Genomic DNA, 20,110 nt, shown 5'->3' with positions numbered 1-20,110 from the left:
CTGTTCTATCTATAAAAACTAATTTTTACAAATTCTTAGAACTCATGAAGCACAGTGGGGAATATATTCATTGTGTAAAAGTCATTACAGCTGATCCTGTAGAGCTTCAAAAAAGTTAAGGATAATTGTCCGTGTAAGGAATTTTATAATTAGATTGAACTGGTAAATTAAAACATATTGAGATGTGTTAAGATGATGATAGATGTCATCCTACATATTAAATTGATGTTATACTGAGTTGTGTATTTGAGGCACTCTACACGTGAGAAAAACATACATAGTATAGTAAGGAGAAGTTCCTAAAACATGTCTTAAAATAAGGCTTTGTCCTTAATTTTTCACAGCTGTGGCCCTCTTTTTCATAAGGAAAGCTGGTTACCTTGTTGCTGTTGGGTTGGCTTGGCTTTAGGTCCCTCTCCTTCACTCGGATTTCACACGTTTGATGGCCTCTCATTCCCTATTCTGTCCTTTCATTTTTATCTTGTAACTTTTTGTAACTCCACTAGCACAGTGATGCCCTTTTGTTCAAAATGGCAAGTGTTATTTTGCAGGAGTAGATGTAACAGCCATCCGAGCCTGGAGGCAATCGAATAAATCTACCAGATGAAGCATTACACAAAGTACAGCCAAGAGAAAATCTTCCCTTTCTCTGACTTCCACTTCCACCAATATCCTTCCCTTCCCAAGCAGTCACTCACACCTCTTTTATCTCTCCCGTGGGATGAAATTTTCCTGGGATGTGGCGGTTTGGCTTTATGTTATTCCTGAGGTTGACTGGCAAGAGGTGGAGGTAAACTATGCCAGTGTATGGTATAACCCACAAGTTAGGATACCTTCTTGTGAGACAGAGGATCAAAGTTCACATCTGTCTGCGAATATATCAGGGGATATGAGCCAGTATTCTTAAAAGTTGAGGCAAGTCTTTACAGAAGCAGCGACCTAACTCCAAGAAATAGGACATGGCTGTGAATCCCCATCAGCCGGTCTCCTTCCCTCTGCCCAGAGTTAAGCACCAAAATCCTAAGAAAGTGGAACTGAAGTGCCAGCTTTTCCTTGGCATTTCCTGCTGGTTATTTTAGATCATAGAATAATATAATCACAGAATGGTTTGGGTTGGAAAGGACCTTCAAAGTTCATCCAGTCCAACGCCCCTGCCGTGGGACATCTTTCACTAGGTCAGGTTGCTCAAAGCCCCATCCATCCTGACCTTGAACACTTCCAGGGATGGGGCATCCACAGCTTGTCTGGGCAATATGTTCTAGTGTCTCACCACCCTCATTGTAAAAAAAAACCTTCCTTATGTCCAATCTAAACCTGTCCCTCTCCCCAAGCATACTGCCTTTTGCCCAGGCACCCAGCTTTGAGGTGGGGAACCCAGTGGTCCACCCCACACTTATCTGGGACAATTACTACCTGCTGTGGATCTACCTACCGTCTTCACTGTCCCCTCCCTTTCCTCCCTTGTACCTGTGCCTTTGCAGCGTCCAGGCTTGTCCGCCTGGTTTCTGGAGGCCAGGCAGCCCGGGGAAGCTGAGCTCCCATGGCTGGGCAGAGGCAGGGAGCGAGGCACGGAGAGGAGGGGTCATTTTAAAGAGCACCCGAGAGTAGGCTCCGGTCTCTTTTGCTCGCTGTGACAGCAAAGCGTCACACTGGAAACCACAAGCTGGGACTTACCAAGTGGCCTCTGATCTTTCTCTCTCTTTTTTGCCACCTTTCCTCTATTTTTGTCTTCTCATTTTTCCAAGGAAGAGGCATTTTCACTGACAGCTTCTTGGACAGCTCTGGGACACGATTTTTCTGAGGAGGGTAAGGGGTTTTTAACTCCTCACTTTGATAGTGGTTAGAAGCAACATTTTAAAGGAGGGGGGAACGTTGTTTGTTTGAATGCATTGTTTTGGGACCCGAAGTGTCCTTTGGCATGAGTTGTTCTTAAGCTAAAATAAATTAGGTGAAATGAAATGGCTATAGAAAACCCAATCATCCAGGGTTTTCAAAGTTCAATTATTTGGATTTATTATAGGATTGTTTGATTTGTTTCACTGATTTTGCATGTCCTGTCACTTACGTGCTTATACACTAAACTAACTGGTGACATTTCTGCTGATGGAAAAGTATTTTTTAGGAAAAAACATGGGAGAGTGGACATTTTTGAACAGAAAACGTAAAATGTCACAGATTTAAATGAGCTCTGCAATGACGCAGTGAGGCAATAAATATTAAGTGCTGCATGTATTAAAATTTTTAAGTTACAGGTCTCTAAAAATATTTAGAACCACAAATATGACTGCCAAAAGAATATGCCCTTGCCAGCTATAAATTTGTGGCTATTAAAAGGCAAAGCTATAACTGTGTGGGTAACATACAAACACATCCGAAAGTTTCATTTTCCTTTTATTCTATGTCAATAAATATACACAACACTTGGGATAGCATAGTTTTTTTGAAAAAAAGTTGTGTTAAACAACCAAAGTATACTAAAACACCAGCTATACCTTTCATTGAACCTGTCTTAAAATGGCAAGCTGCTGGGAGGTTGCTATTCTGGGAGGTGACTCTGATAGGTCTCAACAGATGCAGCTCCTGGAATGCAGCCGGAGTGGGGGGAGCCAGGCAGCAGCTGACCCCCGCACTGGCACACCGACATTTCGGGGATCGCAGCTCACGTCAGCGCGAGCTGACACTGACGCTTTCGGCACACATGGCCTTCTCCCTCGCCCGCTCTGCACATGGTTGTCACCCTGCAGCGGCAGCAAAAAAATCTTGGTGCTCACAGGCAGCAACCATTCCTTTCTAAAATTAAATTACCGTTTTGTTACGTGCTATGTGCTTAAGGAAAAATTGATGTGCTGAGATTTTAGGCTGAAATATTACTGGAGCTTTTTATTAAGTTACCTAAAATAATCCAGTCGTTTTATCGTTAGGTAGCATTTCTTCATGAATGAGCACAAGGATCACAGAGAAAATTAGCTGGTGTAAATTGTTTTAAAATCAATGGATATATTGAAGATAAATGCTATATTTGAATATATTTGAATGCTGATCTCATCAATTCTATTTTAATTGTGTTATTGAAGATCAGTGCTTTCCTTTGAGGTATATTTGCATTTACATATATTTATTTGAAATAGCTCCTTTGAAAATTACTTAGGGGCCATCTCACATTGCATTTGACAAAAACTGGGCTTGTCATTTCAGCAAGAGCTGGAACTTGCCTAGAGTTGATAAGTCTAAATCATATATCTGTTCTAACATAACTCTGTGGGAGTAATTATTAACCTACACACATAAAAAACTTGTTTAAAATAACACGTCCTGCTAGTGTTTGCGTGACATTTTTCTCAAATAAAAGTTAGACAAAATCCTAAGTGTAGAATTATAGATTTCAAATTACTGATATTGAAAAGCAAGCAAAGTGTGCTATGAATAGAATGTATTTGTGAATCTGACATGGGAAGTAGAATATCATCAGTCTGGAAAATCAAAAGTTACAAAAACCTGGAAACAGTTTGGAGCAGATACTAAATCTAAAATCAACATGGCATCATACTAAAATTCACTTTGTCTTTATGTCTTATGTTGCTTTTTTTAATGAAGAATTTCTCCCACTCTTAATATGTCCTGGTCAAATTCTGAACTCTCCTGTAAGTCTGTACTAGCCCTGGAGTAAGGATGAGCAAAGCCGGGGGGGCCCATATCTTTCCTATGCTTCAGACTAATGAATTCATATCTAGAGCCTGGCTGATTTAAATGTATATTTACAAAATTTTACACTCTGGCAAACTCACTTAATGTTTAGGAAGAGAATTTAACTCTTTGGATGTGATGACAATAGGGGAAAGTTATTTTTATGACCTTGTTATTAAGAAAAAAGGAATTATTTTAGGTGTTGTAGGTGTATTCTTCACAATTTGAGTATCCATTGTTATTAATAAGCGGCCACACTACAATCTAGGACAGTATAATAGTTCTTAGGAAGATAGATTATCCTGTCTGTTTTGGTTTTGTGGCATTTATATGTATTGACAAAGGTTAGATTTGTTGCATAATCACGGCGCTATTACATTTCACAACTGCAGTGTAGCTCTAAATGTTTTAATTTTATTTTTAGCAAGCTCTTGGCTGTAATATTTCATTGCAGTCATGGCCCCTAAGAAGAAGAATGTGAAGAAGAACAAAACAGATATCAATGAAATGACTATCATTGTGGAAGATGGCCCCCTCAGTAAACTAAATGGCTTGAATGGGCTCTTGGATGGAGGTAATGGTTTCAGCTGCATCTCATCTGAAGTTTCCGACTCATCATATAGCCCAAATCTCTTGGAAGGTCTAAGCAGAATGAGACAAGAAAATTTTCTTTGTGACTTGACTATCAGTACCAAAACCAAATCCTTCAGTGTTCATAAGGTGGTGATGGCTTCAAGCAGTGACTACTTTCACAACATTTTAAAGAAAGATCCATCCACTCAAAGAGTAGACCTCAATGACGTATCCCCATTGGGTCTAGCTACTGTTATCACCTATGCTTACACTGGAAAACTTACTCTCTCACTTTATACAATAGGTAGTATTATTTCCACAGCAATTTATCTACAGATTCACACCCTTGTAAAGATATGCTGTGATTTTCTAATCCAAGAAATCAGTGTTGAGAATTGTATGTACGTTGCCAATATTGCAGAAACATACGGACTAAAAACAACCAAGGAAGCAGCACACAAATTTATTAGAGACAACTTCATTGAATTTTCAGAAACGGATCAGTTCTTAAAACTTACTTTTGATCAGATTAATGAACTTCTTGCAGATGACGACTTGCAGTTGCCTTCTGAAATTGTTGCATTCCAGATTGCAATAAAATGGCTGGAATTTGACCAAAAAAGAGTAAAGTTTGCTGCCGATCTCTTAGGTAACATCCGTTTTGGTACCATCTCAGCCCAAGACCTTGTCAATTATGTTCAAACTGTGCCGAGAATGATGCAAGATGCAGACTGCCATAAGCTCCTAGTGGATGCCATGAACTATCATTTGCTTCCCTACCACCAGAATACACTGCAGTCCAGAAGAACGAGGATCCGTGGAGGTTTCAGAGTCTTAGTTACTGTTGGGGGACGCCCTGCTCTAACAGAAAAGTCTCTTAGCAGAGACATCTTATACAGAGATCCTGAAAATGGATGGAAGAAGCTGAGTGAAATGCCTGCTAAAAGTTTTAATCAGTGTGTGACGGTGATGGATGGATTTCTTTATGTGGCCGGTGGGGAAGACCAGAATGATGCCAGGAACCAAGCCAAGCATGCAGTCAGCAATTTCTCCAGGTAACTGGTTATTTATTTAAGAGGGATGGAGAAATTGATTCCACACAATGTAGGTAGATAGACCAAGCTGGTTTGTGATGTGCAGCATGAACCACTCATATAAATAAAAAGGGGACAGGGTTGGGGAGGTATGGATGCTATTCTATATTAAAGTTTGAATGAACAGAAATATGCATCTGAAGTTATGCAAAAACTGCACCATGGTTATACATGCACAATGAGAAGTGAGAAAAACCGAGAAAACTTACTCCAAGTGGAGGAAATAAATAGGAACACAAATAGGAAGTTCTGGGATGTTCTAAGGTACCATTAAAATGCACCAAATCAGACAGGGTAAGACTTTTTAAATTTCAAGAACTTCTGATGCCTCACAGAAGGTTCTGAAAAACACCTTTTAGGTATTAGAATCTTGACTTTCTGTGCACCATCCACCTTTCAACAGCTTTTATACTGCATTTCATATCCTTTAGCTTTTTTATTTATCAAGAATTTAGAAACAATATCACCATCTCTTGAAGGCTATATTTCTCTTCTACAGTGTACTCCAAATAATACCTCACTTCTGAAATATTACAGTTCCTATCTATAGTCATGCAAAGACTGCACTGGTGATAGCAAGGTCAGAAGGCTAACATGCAGTAGTCAGATGGGTGATACTAGTTTTTAAATAGTTCAGCCTAAAAGCTGACAGCACACAATAGCTTGAAGCAAAGGCTGGAGGTGAGACAACTCAGCTTTTTATCTACTAACAGACTATGGACATGCAATGGCAATACACAGCCACAGTCCTACCAGTGCTTCCTTTCCTGCTCCCAGAAGGAACATTCAGATAACTTCTCCTGAAGTTATCAACCAACATAAAGAGTTAATGAATAAGGAACCTTCTCTAGATCAGTTTTGTTGTGCAATATCTACTTTGTCAGAAAAATATCTTGCGTAAAGGAGATTATGCTGTCGCTCTCCCGAGCTTCTGCTTTTAAACTATGCCTCACGTTCTCACAAGGAGCTGTGTACTGGAGGTGGGGAGGAGGAGGGGGAATCCTTGTGGTCCACGGCTGAATGGGTTCTGCTCCCTGTTCTGCCGTTAACTTCGAGCATGTCAAGTCACATCAGTATATCTGTGGGCTTGCTTTCAGAGCTGCACATGACAATGCAGTATGACAGCTAGCAATTATTATTTACTTTCCCATAGTCTTTTTCTCGTGTGATTCTCTGGTCGCCACAGCATGCAACAGGAGAAATGTATGGGCCTACTAATGTACCTCACTCAACTCCTTCAGGAGTCATAATTTGCTATTTCCTATTTCAAAATTGCCCATTTAAATGTCAAGGACAGAGAATGTTATTTCAGATAGGTATGGTGTTAGGAAGCAAAGATGTTCTTTCCACATAATTCTGACTCCATATGAGTGGCAGGGAAAGAATACTTACCATTTAGAAAGTACTAAAAATATGGAAGTATAAATCACCGCCTAACATTTTTTAAAACTCTTTGAGTAAATTTTGATGTCTTTGCTGTAGGTGTAGATTGCAAAAAAACTTCTAAAATTTCTATTGTATGTTGAAAGTATCTCTTTCCAATATACTAATGAGGTTATCATACATTATCAAATTGCAGAAAAGAGTCAAATTTACTTTATTGAAATAATACCAGGTTTGAATGATACAAACACTTTTTTTCTCCAATCAAAAACTAAATTTATTTGGAAATTTAACCAGGAATACCAGTTTCTTTCTACTGACTTCTGATGGGCTAAATAAATAACTAAAATTTTAGCAACTGCACAGCTGCAGCAGTAGTGGGACAGAGACAGGACTGTAGAATTTAGCAGAGCAGTATGAGACAGTTACCCTCTTTTTTTAATGCTTTCAGGTACGATCCTCGTTTCAACACCTGGATTCACCTGGCAAACATGAATCAGCGGCGCACCCACTTTAGCCTGAATGTGTTCAATGGCCTCCTTTTTGCAGTGGGTGGTCGCAACTCTGAGGGGTGCCTCTCCTCGGTTGAATGCTATGTGCCTGCAACAAATCAGTGGCAGATGAAGGCACCCCTGGAGGTGCCCAGGTGCTGCCATGCCAGTGCAGTGGTGGATGGTCGGATCCTGGTTACAGGAGGTTACATTAATAACGCTTACTCTCGCTCGGTGTGCATGTACGACCCCAGCAAAGATAGCTGGCAGGATAAGTCCAGCCTCAGCACCCCAAGGGGGTGGCACTGCGCAGTGTCCCTTCTGGAGAGGGTCTATGTCATGGGTGGGTCTCAGCTGGGGGGGCGAGCTGAAAGGGTCGACGTTCTCCCCGTGGAGTGTTACAGTCCTTACACGGGGCAATGGAGTTACGTGGCGCCGCTTCAAACCGGAGTTAGTACGGCTGGTGCCTCCACCCTTAACGGGAAAATTTACTTAGTGGGTGGCTGGAATGAAATAGAGAAAAAGTATAAGAAGTGCATTCAGTGCTATAACCCGGATCTCAATGAATGGACGGAGGAAGATGAGCTGCCTGAGGCCACTGTGGGCGTATCCTGTTGTACGATATCCATGCCCAACACCAAGACAAGGGAGTCCAGGGCCAGCTCAGTCTCTTCTGTCCCAGTCAGTATTTAAATATGGGTCTAACCAGCAACAAGTAAAAATGTTTACCAGCACAGCAATGTAATTAACCCTTTAAGTAGCATTTTTGTGCTTATATGGAAAAAAATCATTGGCTTTGCAACAGTTTTAACAGTGCAAATTGGCCAGTTTTCATGATCTTTAATACAGGTGGCGTGAAACAGCATATTAGGGTTAAGATGAATTTTCTTAGCAGGAAGAGAGAGTTAACTCATAACTGCAGAATTTCATTCTCTTCCTGACTTTGCCACTGACTTACTGGACTATCTGTGGCAAATCATTTCCTTTCTTTGTGCCTTGGTTTCCTTACCTGTAAAATAGAGATAAACTTGCTTCAGAAGTTTGTTGTGAGGCTTTTTTAATACTGAGTTTTAAATGCTTTCAGAACCCAAAAATGAAAGTCAAATATTGCTAATAATAAATCTCAACATACATCAGAAATGTGCTATGTCATCATAAAATTGATCAGTTTTGTTCTTTCCTAAGCATTTTCTATTTTGACAAACAGAAGGGAAAAAAACAAAACCCCAAAAATATAGCATATAGCATGTGCATACTTTCCTTTTGGGGCAGTGGTATTCATAGAAAATTTCTCAAAATATTTTCTCCTTCAGAAGTTCTAAAGAGATCCCTGTCTTCTGCCATGAAACCTTTAATTCTCATATCTAATGCTGTGACATCGCTTTCAAGACCTGAATCCACAAAATACCTTAGCCTCTGTAAGCATTATGGGCCAGCCCCAAGGGCTGCCTTGGGTGCCAGGTTTCTCTCCCGACCTCCATGTGTACACCAAGGAGCCGGCCACCACCCCTCTTCACGCCAGGGAGACTCCCCTGTCACTCCAGGTGGAAGGCATGAAGGCCAGTCAGTATGTCTCCTCCTGTTCCTACTCTTCCCATCTGTGTAGGAATGTACGTCCAGGTTACCTACTTGTTCAAGAAGGTCCTCACCCATGCAAGGAGCTAGGAGCTGCCGCAGCAGGGCCAAAATCTGGAAGCTGAGTTCATGCCAGGAGGCACCAAGGGCTAATGGTGTCTAAGAGTGGAGATGCACTCCTACTCAGCATTATTCTGACAAATTCCCAGTTGAGTAAGGAACGAAGATGGAATAAAGACTGCAGGATCTGCCTTTAAGAGTAGGGTATATGCATGGAAAACGGTGAATCATGGGAAAACTGGATGAAATCGAAGAGACTTCCCTTAATAGTACCAAAGAGATACCTTAACATCTTTCTTACAGGTGTAGGCACAACATCACCCAAAGTAACCTTTTCCTGGGCATACCATTATGTATCTCTTTCTGAAGCCTTCATTACAGCCCTATTTATGGAGCTTTTATTCAGGTTTTTCCAAAGGCTAGACTAATGTGTAGCACAGCAACAACTGTGCCTGTTGAAGTCTGTGAAGTTTTCCCAGTGAGTAGAGTGAAATTTTTGTTCAACTTAGATTACCTTCCAAGAACTTTTCTTCCTAATTTCAGCACGCAGTGGGAGAATTAAGTATGAAACCTAATCCTATTCCCTTAGCCAAAGGGATATGCAACCCATAATGTCCTCTGCGAATTTGATACCAAAGGACTGCTGTCAGCACAAAATGTCTACACCCTTCTGTTGGAGAAGGAAAGAAGCAATACAAGAAACTAAAATTATTTAATATAACCAAAAGGGTAGAAGTTCATTCACCTTAACCAATTCATAGAGGCTTCACATGCAGTTTCCTCAGATGATCATTGACACCTCCAGGCTCTGGTGCCAATGAGAAGGCATGCTCTTAGCAATGTTTACAAGGCATCCAGATTTTTATCTCATTTGCAAAAGGGGAACGCTATAAAATTGTCTGTAAGTGCAGATATTGTTGAGGCAAGCATTTTCAGGGCTTATGCTCTGCTCTTCGTAGCTTTGTTGCAGCTACATATTAAGCATCAGCATGAGCGTGACACAGTATTAGAGATGAAGTAATTCACTCTGTCAGTTGGGATTAAACTCCATGGTACTCAGTCCTGTTTTCCAATTCTAACTTAGAGTTCATGTCTGCATCCTGACTACACAATTTTAAATCCCAAATTCTATTTTTGAGTGCTGCATGTTATTAGAATATACTGTGTTGCAATGACTGTTGGTCGAAGTAGTGCTGTCATATAGGTTTGATTAATTTAATTAGCATACAGTTATCTTTTTTCCTGTTTAATTCAAATGAATAATAATTCAAATCCACGGTCACAGAACAAAACATGGAATTGTGTAACAGAGTAAGATTACTTTGTTTTAAATACAAAAATGCTGTTCTTGCCCATTCCAGTCACCAAAAGCATTCTTGTGGATGAGAGCAAAATTTCTCTTTTCCCAAAGTCATGACCATGTGTTCCATATGAAAGTATTTTAAAAGCTCTTTGAAAAATCCATCTGCTCCAATAACTTTTTCTGTAAAATTTTAATACTATTAGATGAAATTGATTATCCACCACCAGTCCAATGAAGGTACACATGCAGGTATCCAATTATAGCTGTATACATACTCCAGTTATTTAGTGTTTCTAAGGTACCCATAAGATGGTATTTAGGAATTGAAGAAGCAATCATTTTAGCCTCAGACAGACATTGGATGAAATTCTGTCATATGCAAGTGTCTCTTTTCCCCTTTGGGAATTGAGTTCCAAAATGCGATGAGTAGTCAGATGTTGCTGCACGCTTTCCTCTTTGTGAGCCAACACTTCTTATACATCAACAACCATCTTCTGTTTTCAAGTAGAAAGTTATTTGTGAATGATGGGCTAAGTGCAATGAAACTACTCTCTTACTACTTAAAGGGTTAAAAACTTTGGGGGCCAAATCCTTTTCATCTTACTCGCAAAAAAGTTCCATTGACTGCACTGGGACTACTGAATAAGATGTACAGGATTTCGAACTCTTGGCCAATTGTGGCAGAACAGTAGATATAGATGCCTGCCAAAACTGTCAAACCCAGACGGAAGACTGCTCCTCAGCCTCCACTGCCCTTGGCCATGACAAGTCCATAAAGACGTGTCCTAGGACAGGATCCAAGCACTATTGGCCATGTGGTCCTTCCGTAACACAAATTAGGTACGTACTTCAGGCCAAAAATTTTAGGTAGATTAACAAATGGTACTGTTATCAGTATAGCACTTCAGTGGGGCTTTATATTATTTTCTCTAAACATCTGTTTAGGCTTCAACTGCGCATTGAGCCAGGATTTGGCCCTTAATATGTGACAATATCAGCTGGACTTAACATTATTTTGATCATACTAATGTACTGAGCTATTTGTGACATTTTTATGTACGATCTTGTTTTGTTAGAACTGTGAAAAATGGTTTGTATGTTGTGTTTTATGGGACGGTGTTCTTTCATTGTCCGGTACCGTATTTTCAATCTCCAGATGTTTAATAACAACATCGCAGCTGAACTTGAAATATTGTATATCCCAAAAAGAAATTTTAAAATGCAGTTTAGGAAGTACTATATATGGTAATATTAAGTAGAGCAGAGGGCTTCCAACTGTATGAGATGCAGATTTTTAGAACACTACAAGGATCTTCTTTAATGCTATACTAATAGTAAAAAAAAAAAATTAATATATGCTGTTATCTTCAAAATTCCTTATGCCCATGCATTTTATAATCAACATCTGTGCTTCCAAGGAATTCAAATCTGAAAATAAGCTTTCTTCAGTCTGTGAGTGAAACAGTTTGATAATGTTTTGTTTTCTTGTCTATTCATGCTTGTGTAGGTGCATGGGAGAGTGCGTTATAAGGTTGTGAGGTAGAACTTACTGTTGGAAAGTTATGCTGAAAGGAAGATTTTGTGCTTAGTTCTTAATCAAGATGAGATCATGATCAATTAATTTCTTCCTGAAGTTAACCCGCAAGATCATCTGTGGATCGGTCAAGAGTTAAGTAAGCTTAAGCACCAACTTCTAGCTGGTCAAAGAGGGAAGCAGACAAAATTAGCATCAACCAAAGCTATGAGGTGTTGAAAAGTGTTTTGTGTTAAGATTTTTTAAATGTCAGTTCTTGCAGGAAAAAGTACACGATGAATGAAATGTCTGAATAAGACCATGCTTTATATTATCCTGAAACCTAGATTAGTTGATCCTACAGTTTTAACTCCTTCCAAACCCATGCTGGGTTTAGAGGGAGTTTTTCACTGGTAACAGCTGGGTTTGGTAATTCTAGTTGCAAACCCAACAGCCAAACAAATGGTTGTATGAGCATGCGTACCTTCTTGAATTCAGTGGGACTTCTCCTATATACAGTTATTCTCATGTGCTTATGTTTGGAAAATTAAAATACAAGAACTACATCCATGGGTAGACAAGTATCAATGTCCAATGAAAGCCAACATGGAGGTATTAGGCTGATCCTCAGTATCACCGTTCAACTACCCACTTACCATGCAGGCACATGAAATATTTAGAGACTAGATTTCCCCGGAAGGATTATTTCCTTTGGGTTGGCTGCTCAATTAAATCCTCTGTATGCTCCAAGGGGTTTTGTGCAACACACAGAATGGGAGATGCAAGCTGCTCCAGACAGTGGAAAGGGGAAGATGGAGCCCCTTAGCACAGTCAGTAGACTAAGATTTTGTTCCCATTTCTCAACGATGTTTGAGAAATATGTGCTGGAAGGAAGCACCTACTTCAACACACACATTTCCATAAGCAGCCTTTCTTTATGTTACCTAACTGAGGTGGCCCAGCCTTTCTTATGAAAAGCAAGACTCAATTTTCAATTGCCTGTAACTTGAATTCTCAGTTGAATTGAATTTTCAATCCATTTTAACCTGGTTTACCCAAGCTGGGAGATCTTTTTCAAATTCTGAATCTACCTGCTCAGAGAAGGCAGTTGAAGCCAATAGTCCTACTCTAGTCTCCTGACCTTTTTGCAATGAATCTTCTCATCCTTTTGTTAAAGACCTACTTTGTATAAGTAATGAAAAACATTATAATGCACAGATTTGTACTTTCACTCCTCCATGCAAGAGGAGGATCTCTTGTCTCTTTTATCTTCTCTTTTCTTGTCTGTAACTGAATGGCTCACGGGGCACCAAAGAAGATGCACAGATGTGAACAGTACATAAAAGCTCATCTGTGAATCTAATTCAAAAAATCTCATCACTGGTGGCCACAATAAAGAAAAGGACACATTCTGCAATGCCTGTTGCAAAAAAAGGGGTGAAAAATTAGTCACTGGTGCTCATTTGCAAGTGTGGCACTGCTCAGAGCTCTGTTCCCAGAAGTTCCCTAAAGAATAAAGGAAAATACATGCAAATCTATATAGCTTGTGTGAGAGATTCACTTAATATCAGGTGAGTTTTGCCATGCAAAAGGCTAGTATGAATTCATTGTTGTCTCAATGAAAATTAAATTTTCAATAAAAATATAGGCAATTAGTAAACTTATGAGGAATACATAGTCGATTTCTGTTGGTAAGAATGGGAACACACACATTTAGATACACTGGATGTTACATTAGTTGCTGCCTTGGCAGTTTTGTTGTCAACAAGAAAAGTTAAAAATATAACTTATTTGTGTAAAGCATTTCCCTGGCTTATGTGTTAGACATACTGCTTATACAAATAGGTTTTCTAATTATACACTTTAAGGATGGACTGTGATAACACAAGGGAACATATTTCAATGGAAAAAAATCTGTAAGTGTAATGTGAGAATGTTACTACTTAAAAATTAAAATTTGTAGTGCAGCAGTTGTCGCTAAGAGGAATAACAGCATGTCGGTATTTTTCATTGTATGCTTTAAATAAAACTGTCGACACACAGCACAAACAAATTATTCTTATTGTAAAATCAGTTGGAAACTGCGAGACTCTCTTTCTGACGAACGCCTGGTTGCAGCTGAAATATGCTTTGTTTTCTGAGCCCCGTGCTGATCCTTGCTTTCGTATCAGCTAACTGGAATGTTTGTTACACCCGGGCTGTCAAACCACCTTCACAATAAGCTACACAGTGTGACACTGGAGCCACTTTTATATTTTTCCTTTTATTACAAGGACAACAACTTGGTTTTTAACAATTAATTTCACAGTCATTTGTCATAATCAAAATGCCTAGCAAGAAATTATCAGATGTCCGATTAGCAATTTAACATGTTTTCATTTGGATTGTATGAGTAATATTATCAGAAATAAAAACATCTAAATTTCAAGGAAAAAAAATTAATCTGAATTCTGAAGAGCAATTAAGTTGTGCCACAGATGAGAGGGTTTGAAATGCCAAAAAGTATTCCTTGTGTTTTGACACCAAGGGTTTGGTTCAAAGTGTGATGTGGCATTTGGCAGATGTCACGACCAGAAGGGTTACCCGTCCTGCGGTTGTGTAGAGGTAGCGACCGTGGGTTCCTTTTTCCTAGTAAAGAAAACTTATCAACAATATAACAACAGTTATACTTATGAGAGATTACTTATATGAATATATATAATATCGATATGAAGCAAATTAAACAGATTTCAGAAGGAGCCAAACCATCCCAAAAGGGCAGAACAAACCAATCCTGGGAGGGACACGCAACCATCCCAAAAGAGGGGAGGACAGACCCAAGCAGTAAGATAACAGACAGAGTCTCCCTTCAAAGCGGATCCCCACCACAGAGTCTGGAGTCAGCTGGGCATCCCTGCTGAGAGTCCAAGAGCTTGTGGGAAGTTCATGTGGGATTCACCTGGGAAGTTCTCAGAGAGAGAGGCTCCATTTTGAATAAAAATTAAGTCCTTTTTATAACAGAGGCATAAGGGTGTAGGACATCCTACTTTGAGCAGCCAATAGGTGCTCTTAATTTCTATTTTTCACCTGTAACAGCCAATAGGTGATGCTGTTTTCTGTTCTTTCAGAGCAATTTTATTTTTCCAGGCTGTTTTCCACCTTCTCAGATGATAAGTTGCCATTACAATCCCTTGTTTTTGCGCTTATTGGTGGTACCTCAGGATGTCTCTGGTTTCTAGGTCCCCGGCTGCACTTTTCAAGGATGCTTGTAGTTCCCAGGCCTAGTCCCCAAGCTCGCAGTCCCAGGCTGGCGAGCCTTTCTCTGTCAGTATTTTTCAGCGGACAGTTTCTTCTGTTCGGTAATTTTCCCCTTCTAACGAGGCTGCCTTTATGGCTGCTCACAGCCAGGTGAGCCAAGGCAGCCAGGTGAGCCTGTTGGCCATGAACCAGGACTCATGCACATCTAGAGCAGCAGCTGGGCTCCTTAGGGCACCTGAAAAGCCGCTATATGCCTGTGGGTGTGCTCACCTATGTGCCAGGCTCTTTTAAGCGGTGTCCAGTGACAGGACCAGTGGCAATGGTCAGAAGCTGAAACACCGGAGGTTCCCTCTGAACATCAGGAAACACTTTTTCACTGTGAGGGTGGCTGAGCACTGGCACAGGTTGCCCAGAGAGGCTGTGGAGTCTCCATCTTTGGGGATATTCAAAAGCCATCTGGACATGGTCCTGGGCAACTGGCTGTAGGTGGCCCTGTTTGAGAAAGGCATTTGGACCAGATGACCTCCAGAGGCCCCTTCCCTCCTCAACCATTCTGTGATTCTGTGATAACTGGTTGGTAATTTACCAGTGTAAAGGAAGTGGTGAAAACAGTTCTTGGGGAACTTAGTATAAGCTATGTCATTCCATTACTCTAACCCAAGTTTTACCATTTGTAAGGAAACATAGCCAAGATCACAGCAGTATGAGAGGGATCGCAACCTGCTCTTGCCATGCAGAAAGGGCAGAGCAAGGCTCTCCTCCTGCCAAGGCTAGTAGCACACAAGTCCTGACTTCACGGAGGCGGTAAAGCCGATGTGGCATTGCTATGTCCTCGCCACAAAAAGGCTAAACAACGTGCTGCTGGCATAAGTCATTGCTAGGTTACTTCTTCCTGAAGCCAGAGAGGGGAACAGGGAAGAAATGTTAGATTTCCAACCAAATCTTCTACAGCAACACCACTATCCATGATCTCTTATCGAGAGCAGATAGTAAAATCATCATCCAGGGCTTATCTGTAAAGAAAAAGGTAGAAACTAACAAAGTATTACAACAATTTAGGATCTGCCTCTGAACTGGCAGGCCCTTCATCTCCTGGTTATAATCTTCAAAATAGACCAAGTAGCTGGGGTGGAAAGAATAATGTTAAGTAATGTTAAAGTAAAGAATAATAAAGTAAAGAATAATGTATACCATTGCTGGGAGCTAAAGTAGAGCAGATTAAAATTCAGGGATGATTTTGAGGAAGCAAAAGGGATGATTTTGCTTCAAAATTTGGGGATGATTTTGAGGAGGCGAGCCATGAATCTGTGTGGTAAAAACTGCTAAAAAGACAGAACTTACAATTAGACTATGATATAAAAGAAAAACGATTTTAAGCAAGTCTTGACAAATGCATTATTTGCCAGCATCACTAAAGTAAAAAACATGGATTAAAGTAAACATTAGCTGGATCCTTTATTTCTTATAATATTTGCGTTGTTACTTAAGGGTCTGAGAAAACTTATTTTTCTGTATTGCAGATACATTTCAGAGCTTATTATGTCATCATTTTCTTTCAAAAACAGTTAAATAATATGACTGAAATATTCACTTAGCGAAAGCTGATTTTCCCTAAATTATCCATAATTTAGCTGTAGGTGTTGCATAGACTTATGCAATAAACCCAATATGTAGAGGCCTATAAATTGGTATGTTTCTTCCTTCTGTGAAATGCTCACAAGGTAAATACGAGCCAAGCCTATGGCAATGTATTTTGTTTCATCCGAAGGACACTTATTTCTTAAGTAGAATCCCCACGTAGTGACATGAGAACAGCTGTTAAGATCAGTAGAGTCAGAATTTTGCTGAAGTTAATTAGAAACAGCCAAATTGAACAGACTGCTTTTATTTTGTGTTATTTTTGTACGGGATTATTCTGAGCCGAACAGGGAATTTGTTGAAGTTACTTATCTAAACAAAGAGAAAAATTCAGAATAAAAGTCCTGCAGTCTGTAACTCGTGTTCTTATCGCTTGAACCAGCCACAGAACAAATCACGACTTCTCAGTCTATGTACGGTGATGCCATACAGTGCAAATGGTTATACGGGGAACATCGTCAATAAGGCAGCACTCCAGAACAGCTACTCAGATACCATGAACGCTGTGTTGCTTTCCTGAACGTAGCAAAACTCGTCTTTCTCGGCCTAGGTTGATGTCAGCAGAGCGCTTAAATTTCTCTTGCCTTAGTCAAAGACACACTGCTTACTCAGTAAATTAAATTCCATTTACCCCAGTGAATTAAATTCAGACTTAAATTCGGCGCCTGATCCTGACAGATTCCCGGTGGAGCATCACCCACGCAGGATCTTTTCTTAAGGGCCTTGCTCTGCTGAGTTGTTTCGGGAAGGAGACGCTGGAGGGCACCAGGAGGACGGAGCCGGCAGCCCCCGGGCGCGCTCCCCGCCGGGGCGGGCGGCCGGGGCGGGCGGCCGGGGCGAGACGGTACCCCGGGGAAGCAGCCGGAGTTGAAGCGTCCCTCTCGGCGGGGGCACGGTGCCATGCTGCTGCCGTGGCCGCGGGGAGAAGCGTGTCCCAGCGGAAAGCTCTCGGCAGGGAGAAGGGGGGAAGGCAGAGGGAAAGCCATAAAACACTTATTTCAGCCAGCAATGCTGATGGCAGAGGGGAAGGGGGAGAAAGAGAGGAAGGACATCGAAGGCAATAGTCACATCATGTAAAAAAGTGTATTTCGACAGTGGCCTGCCCACTTCCCTTGTCTCATGTCCACCTACTGTTCACAAACATTTTGGGAGAGAAGACTGTAACTCTGGAGGATCCCAACAGGCTGGTGCAGTGATCTGAAAAATGCAGGGTGTAATTCAATGAGGATGAGCTGAAAAATTCCAATTTGTTAAAATCAAAGCGCACAACCACGCATGAGGTTTGACATTTTCATCAGGAAGAGGCTTCTCAGGTCCAGGATGAATTTCTGGTCACCACAAGAATATCATCATCCCTGCAGTGGCAGTGAAGAGGACTCTCAGCCTTGACGGGGGAGGACATATGTTTTTCATCTTTTTGGCTCACACCAGGAGCTTTGTTTGCATGTTCCAGGTCTGTGATGTCACCACCAACCTACCTGAAAGTTTCTCTTTCTCAGTCTCCTCTGTCAGAGCTGTTCCAGTTTGAATAAATAATGTAATATTTACCCCCCTTGGAGAGGGAGGGGGAATAGGTTTTTTTCTGCCTCCCAAACCAGTGCCCTAAACGCTGTCTTGGCTCAGGACAAGTTCTTGCAAGAACATTTTTTGCTTTCATCCCAGCGCAGCATGGATACATTTTTGAAATTACCGAAGTTTAGCAGATGGGAAAAACAGTTCTTTCCCATGTTGCTGGGAGAATGGTGCAGCCAACAAATTCCTGGCCCAGCTGCTGCTCTGAAGCTGTTACACTGGTCGCTGCATACACTTGAGAGTTCAGCCAATGAATTAGAGCTTGCTATAATAAGAATGTTCTGCTTTCCATTAGATCACACTCACTGGAACAATAGCAAATGCACTGAAGCAGCCAACGCGGCTGTCAGTGACATTTCAGGGTCTCTTTGCTTCATTGCTGGTGTCAAACCAGTTCTGGCAAAAGGACACCTTGGTCACATTGTCAGAAGTAACAGATCAGCTCTTCTGAAGGAGAAACAGACCTGTCAGGCCAGGTAAACAGCAAAGCACTTAGACTCCAAAGGAATCTTAGCAAAAGCTGAAAAAAAAGGAAAGCAGAGATCATAAATCATGTATTAAAACTCAATGCAGAGCTCTCTTGTGGTGTTATGTGAGTAATAAATAACACCCTGAGCTGTTAGCAGCAGCTTGAATACTTCTTTATCAAACCACCCTTTGAAACAAAAGATATGCCTATCTCCTGGACTGAAATCGTTGCAGGGAGTCACAGAAAAGAGACTGGTTCACCCAGCAGAAGCAGAGCAGGAAGATATGTCAGTTTGGGTCACAGTACCAGAAGTTGGATCCATTCATATGAGAAATAAGTGTTCAAAGAATTCCTGTATGATCATATCTCTTTGGAAGGGCCGACCACTTAAAAAAGGCCACATCAGTCATGCAAGTCATGAAACTGAGTAGTCGCAGGCATTAGCTGCTGGGTAACCTAAGTGTTTTCGTATCTGCCACTGCTCCTTTGAAACACCGAGGGCAACTCAAGGTCAGGAAGCATAAATTTAGGCATCTATATATGCACTACATGTTAAACCTCCAGTTATAGGCAATACAGCCAAAGGTACAATATCAGCCAATACATGCATATAAAGTGATTTATTCCGTCACCCACAAGGTCCTGCTTTAGGATGACCCGAGTTGTTCCTTAGGCTTTACTGACTGTATTGGCTAGAGACAAGATTCACACATAAATGTCCAGCACCGTCTGAGCGCTGGGAGGGTGTCCTGTCTGGCATCCAGCCATCCCAAAAGGACATGGGTTTCCCTTGTGTTGTAAGTGCCAGCCACATGTCTTGGACTTCTGAAATACTTCAAATGGCACCAACATTTAGGCAACTGAATCGAGCCACTGATCTCCACTGAGCCATTGATCTCCGTAGTCAAAACATAGAGAGCAAGCATATTTTTATATGTACCTACGTGTAGACACAATTTAAGGGCCTCCACCTTGAATTGAATTCCACTCTAGATATTACCTTTCTTTCTGTGCACTTGAAGATTTCATTGGCTTGAACTTTTGTTTTGAGGCTGCTGTGTCTTTTAATTGTAGAAGCTCTCATGCTTTGTTTCACTCACCTGAAATACTGTTCAGCAACATTTCACGCTCTTAAGCCTTAACAGGCTGGTGCAGAACAAATACACATGCACACAGGCCCTCCTTCATAGTACAGAGACAAAAAATAGTTGGGCAGTTATAGGTGAAGCAGGAATGAAAGTATGTGAGAGCACCAGAAAAAAGCAGTAAAATGAGGACAAAGGAATGGTCAGTATTGATAACCAAGGACATGAATGGAAGCAGTCAGACTGGAAAATGCTGGGGAATGAGTTGTTCATTTACATCATGACCAGAAGGCCTGTGCTCCCTCAGCAAGAAGATGGCAACAAGGTTGTCACATGTGCCATGCTACCTTCTGCTGTCCCACCAGGAAGATGAAGATACCCAAAAAGAGGAATCACGGACAACAGACAGCAACCTTGCTGGAGATTTATGGAG

The 20,110-nt window shown here is 41.0% G+C and overlaps 1 protein-coding gene across 2 annotated transcripts; it reads left to right on the top strand.

Moving 5' to 3' along the window:
* Positions 1-1,617: 1,617 nt before the first annotated feature.
* Positions 1,618-13,718, top strand: KLHL31 (kelch like family member 31). Of its 2 annotated transcripts, none has more exons than XM_076332942.1 (3): positions 1,618-1,806; positions 4,139-5,312; positions 7,186-13,718. In XM_076332942.1, exons 2-3 carry the CDS (start codon positions 4,141-4,143, stop codon positions 7,916-7,918), a joined length of 1,905 nt encoding a protein of 634 aa, XP_076189057.1. In that variant the 5' UTR covers positions 1,618-1,806; positions 4,139-4,140; the 3' UTR covers positions 7,919-13,718. The 2 variants fall into 2 exon arrangements, with proteins under 2 accessions (XP_076189057.1, XP_076189056.1); XM_076332941.1 differs by having other exon boundaries at positions 4,109-5,312.
* Positions 13,719-20,110: the final 6,392 nt, after the last annotated feature.

This window comes from Aptenodytes patagonicus, chromosome 3 (assembly GCF_965638725.1).
Source record: "Aptenodytes patagonicus chromosome 3, bAptPat1.pri.cur, whole genome shotgun sequence".
Taxonomy (NCBI): domain Eukaryota; kingdom Metazoa; phylum Chordata; class Aves; order Sphenisciformes; family Spheniscidae; genus Aptenodytes; species Aptenodytes patagonicus.
This window is presented reverse-complemented; position numbering and strand designations above follow the sequence as displayed.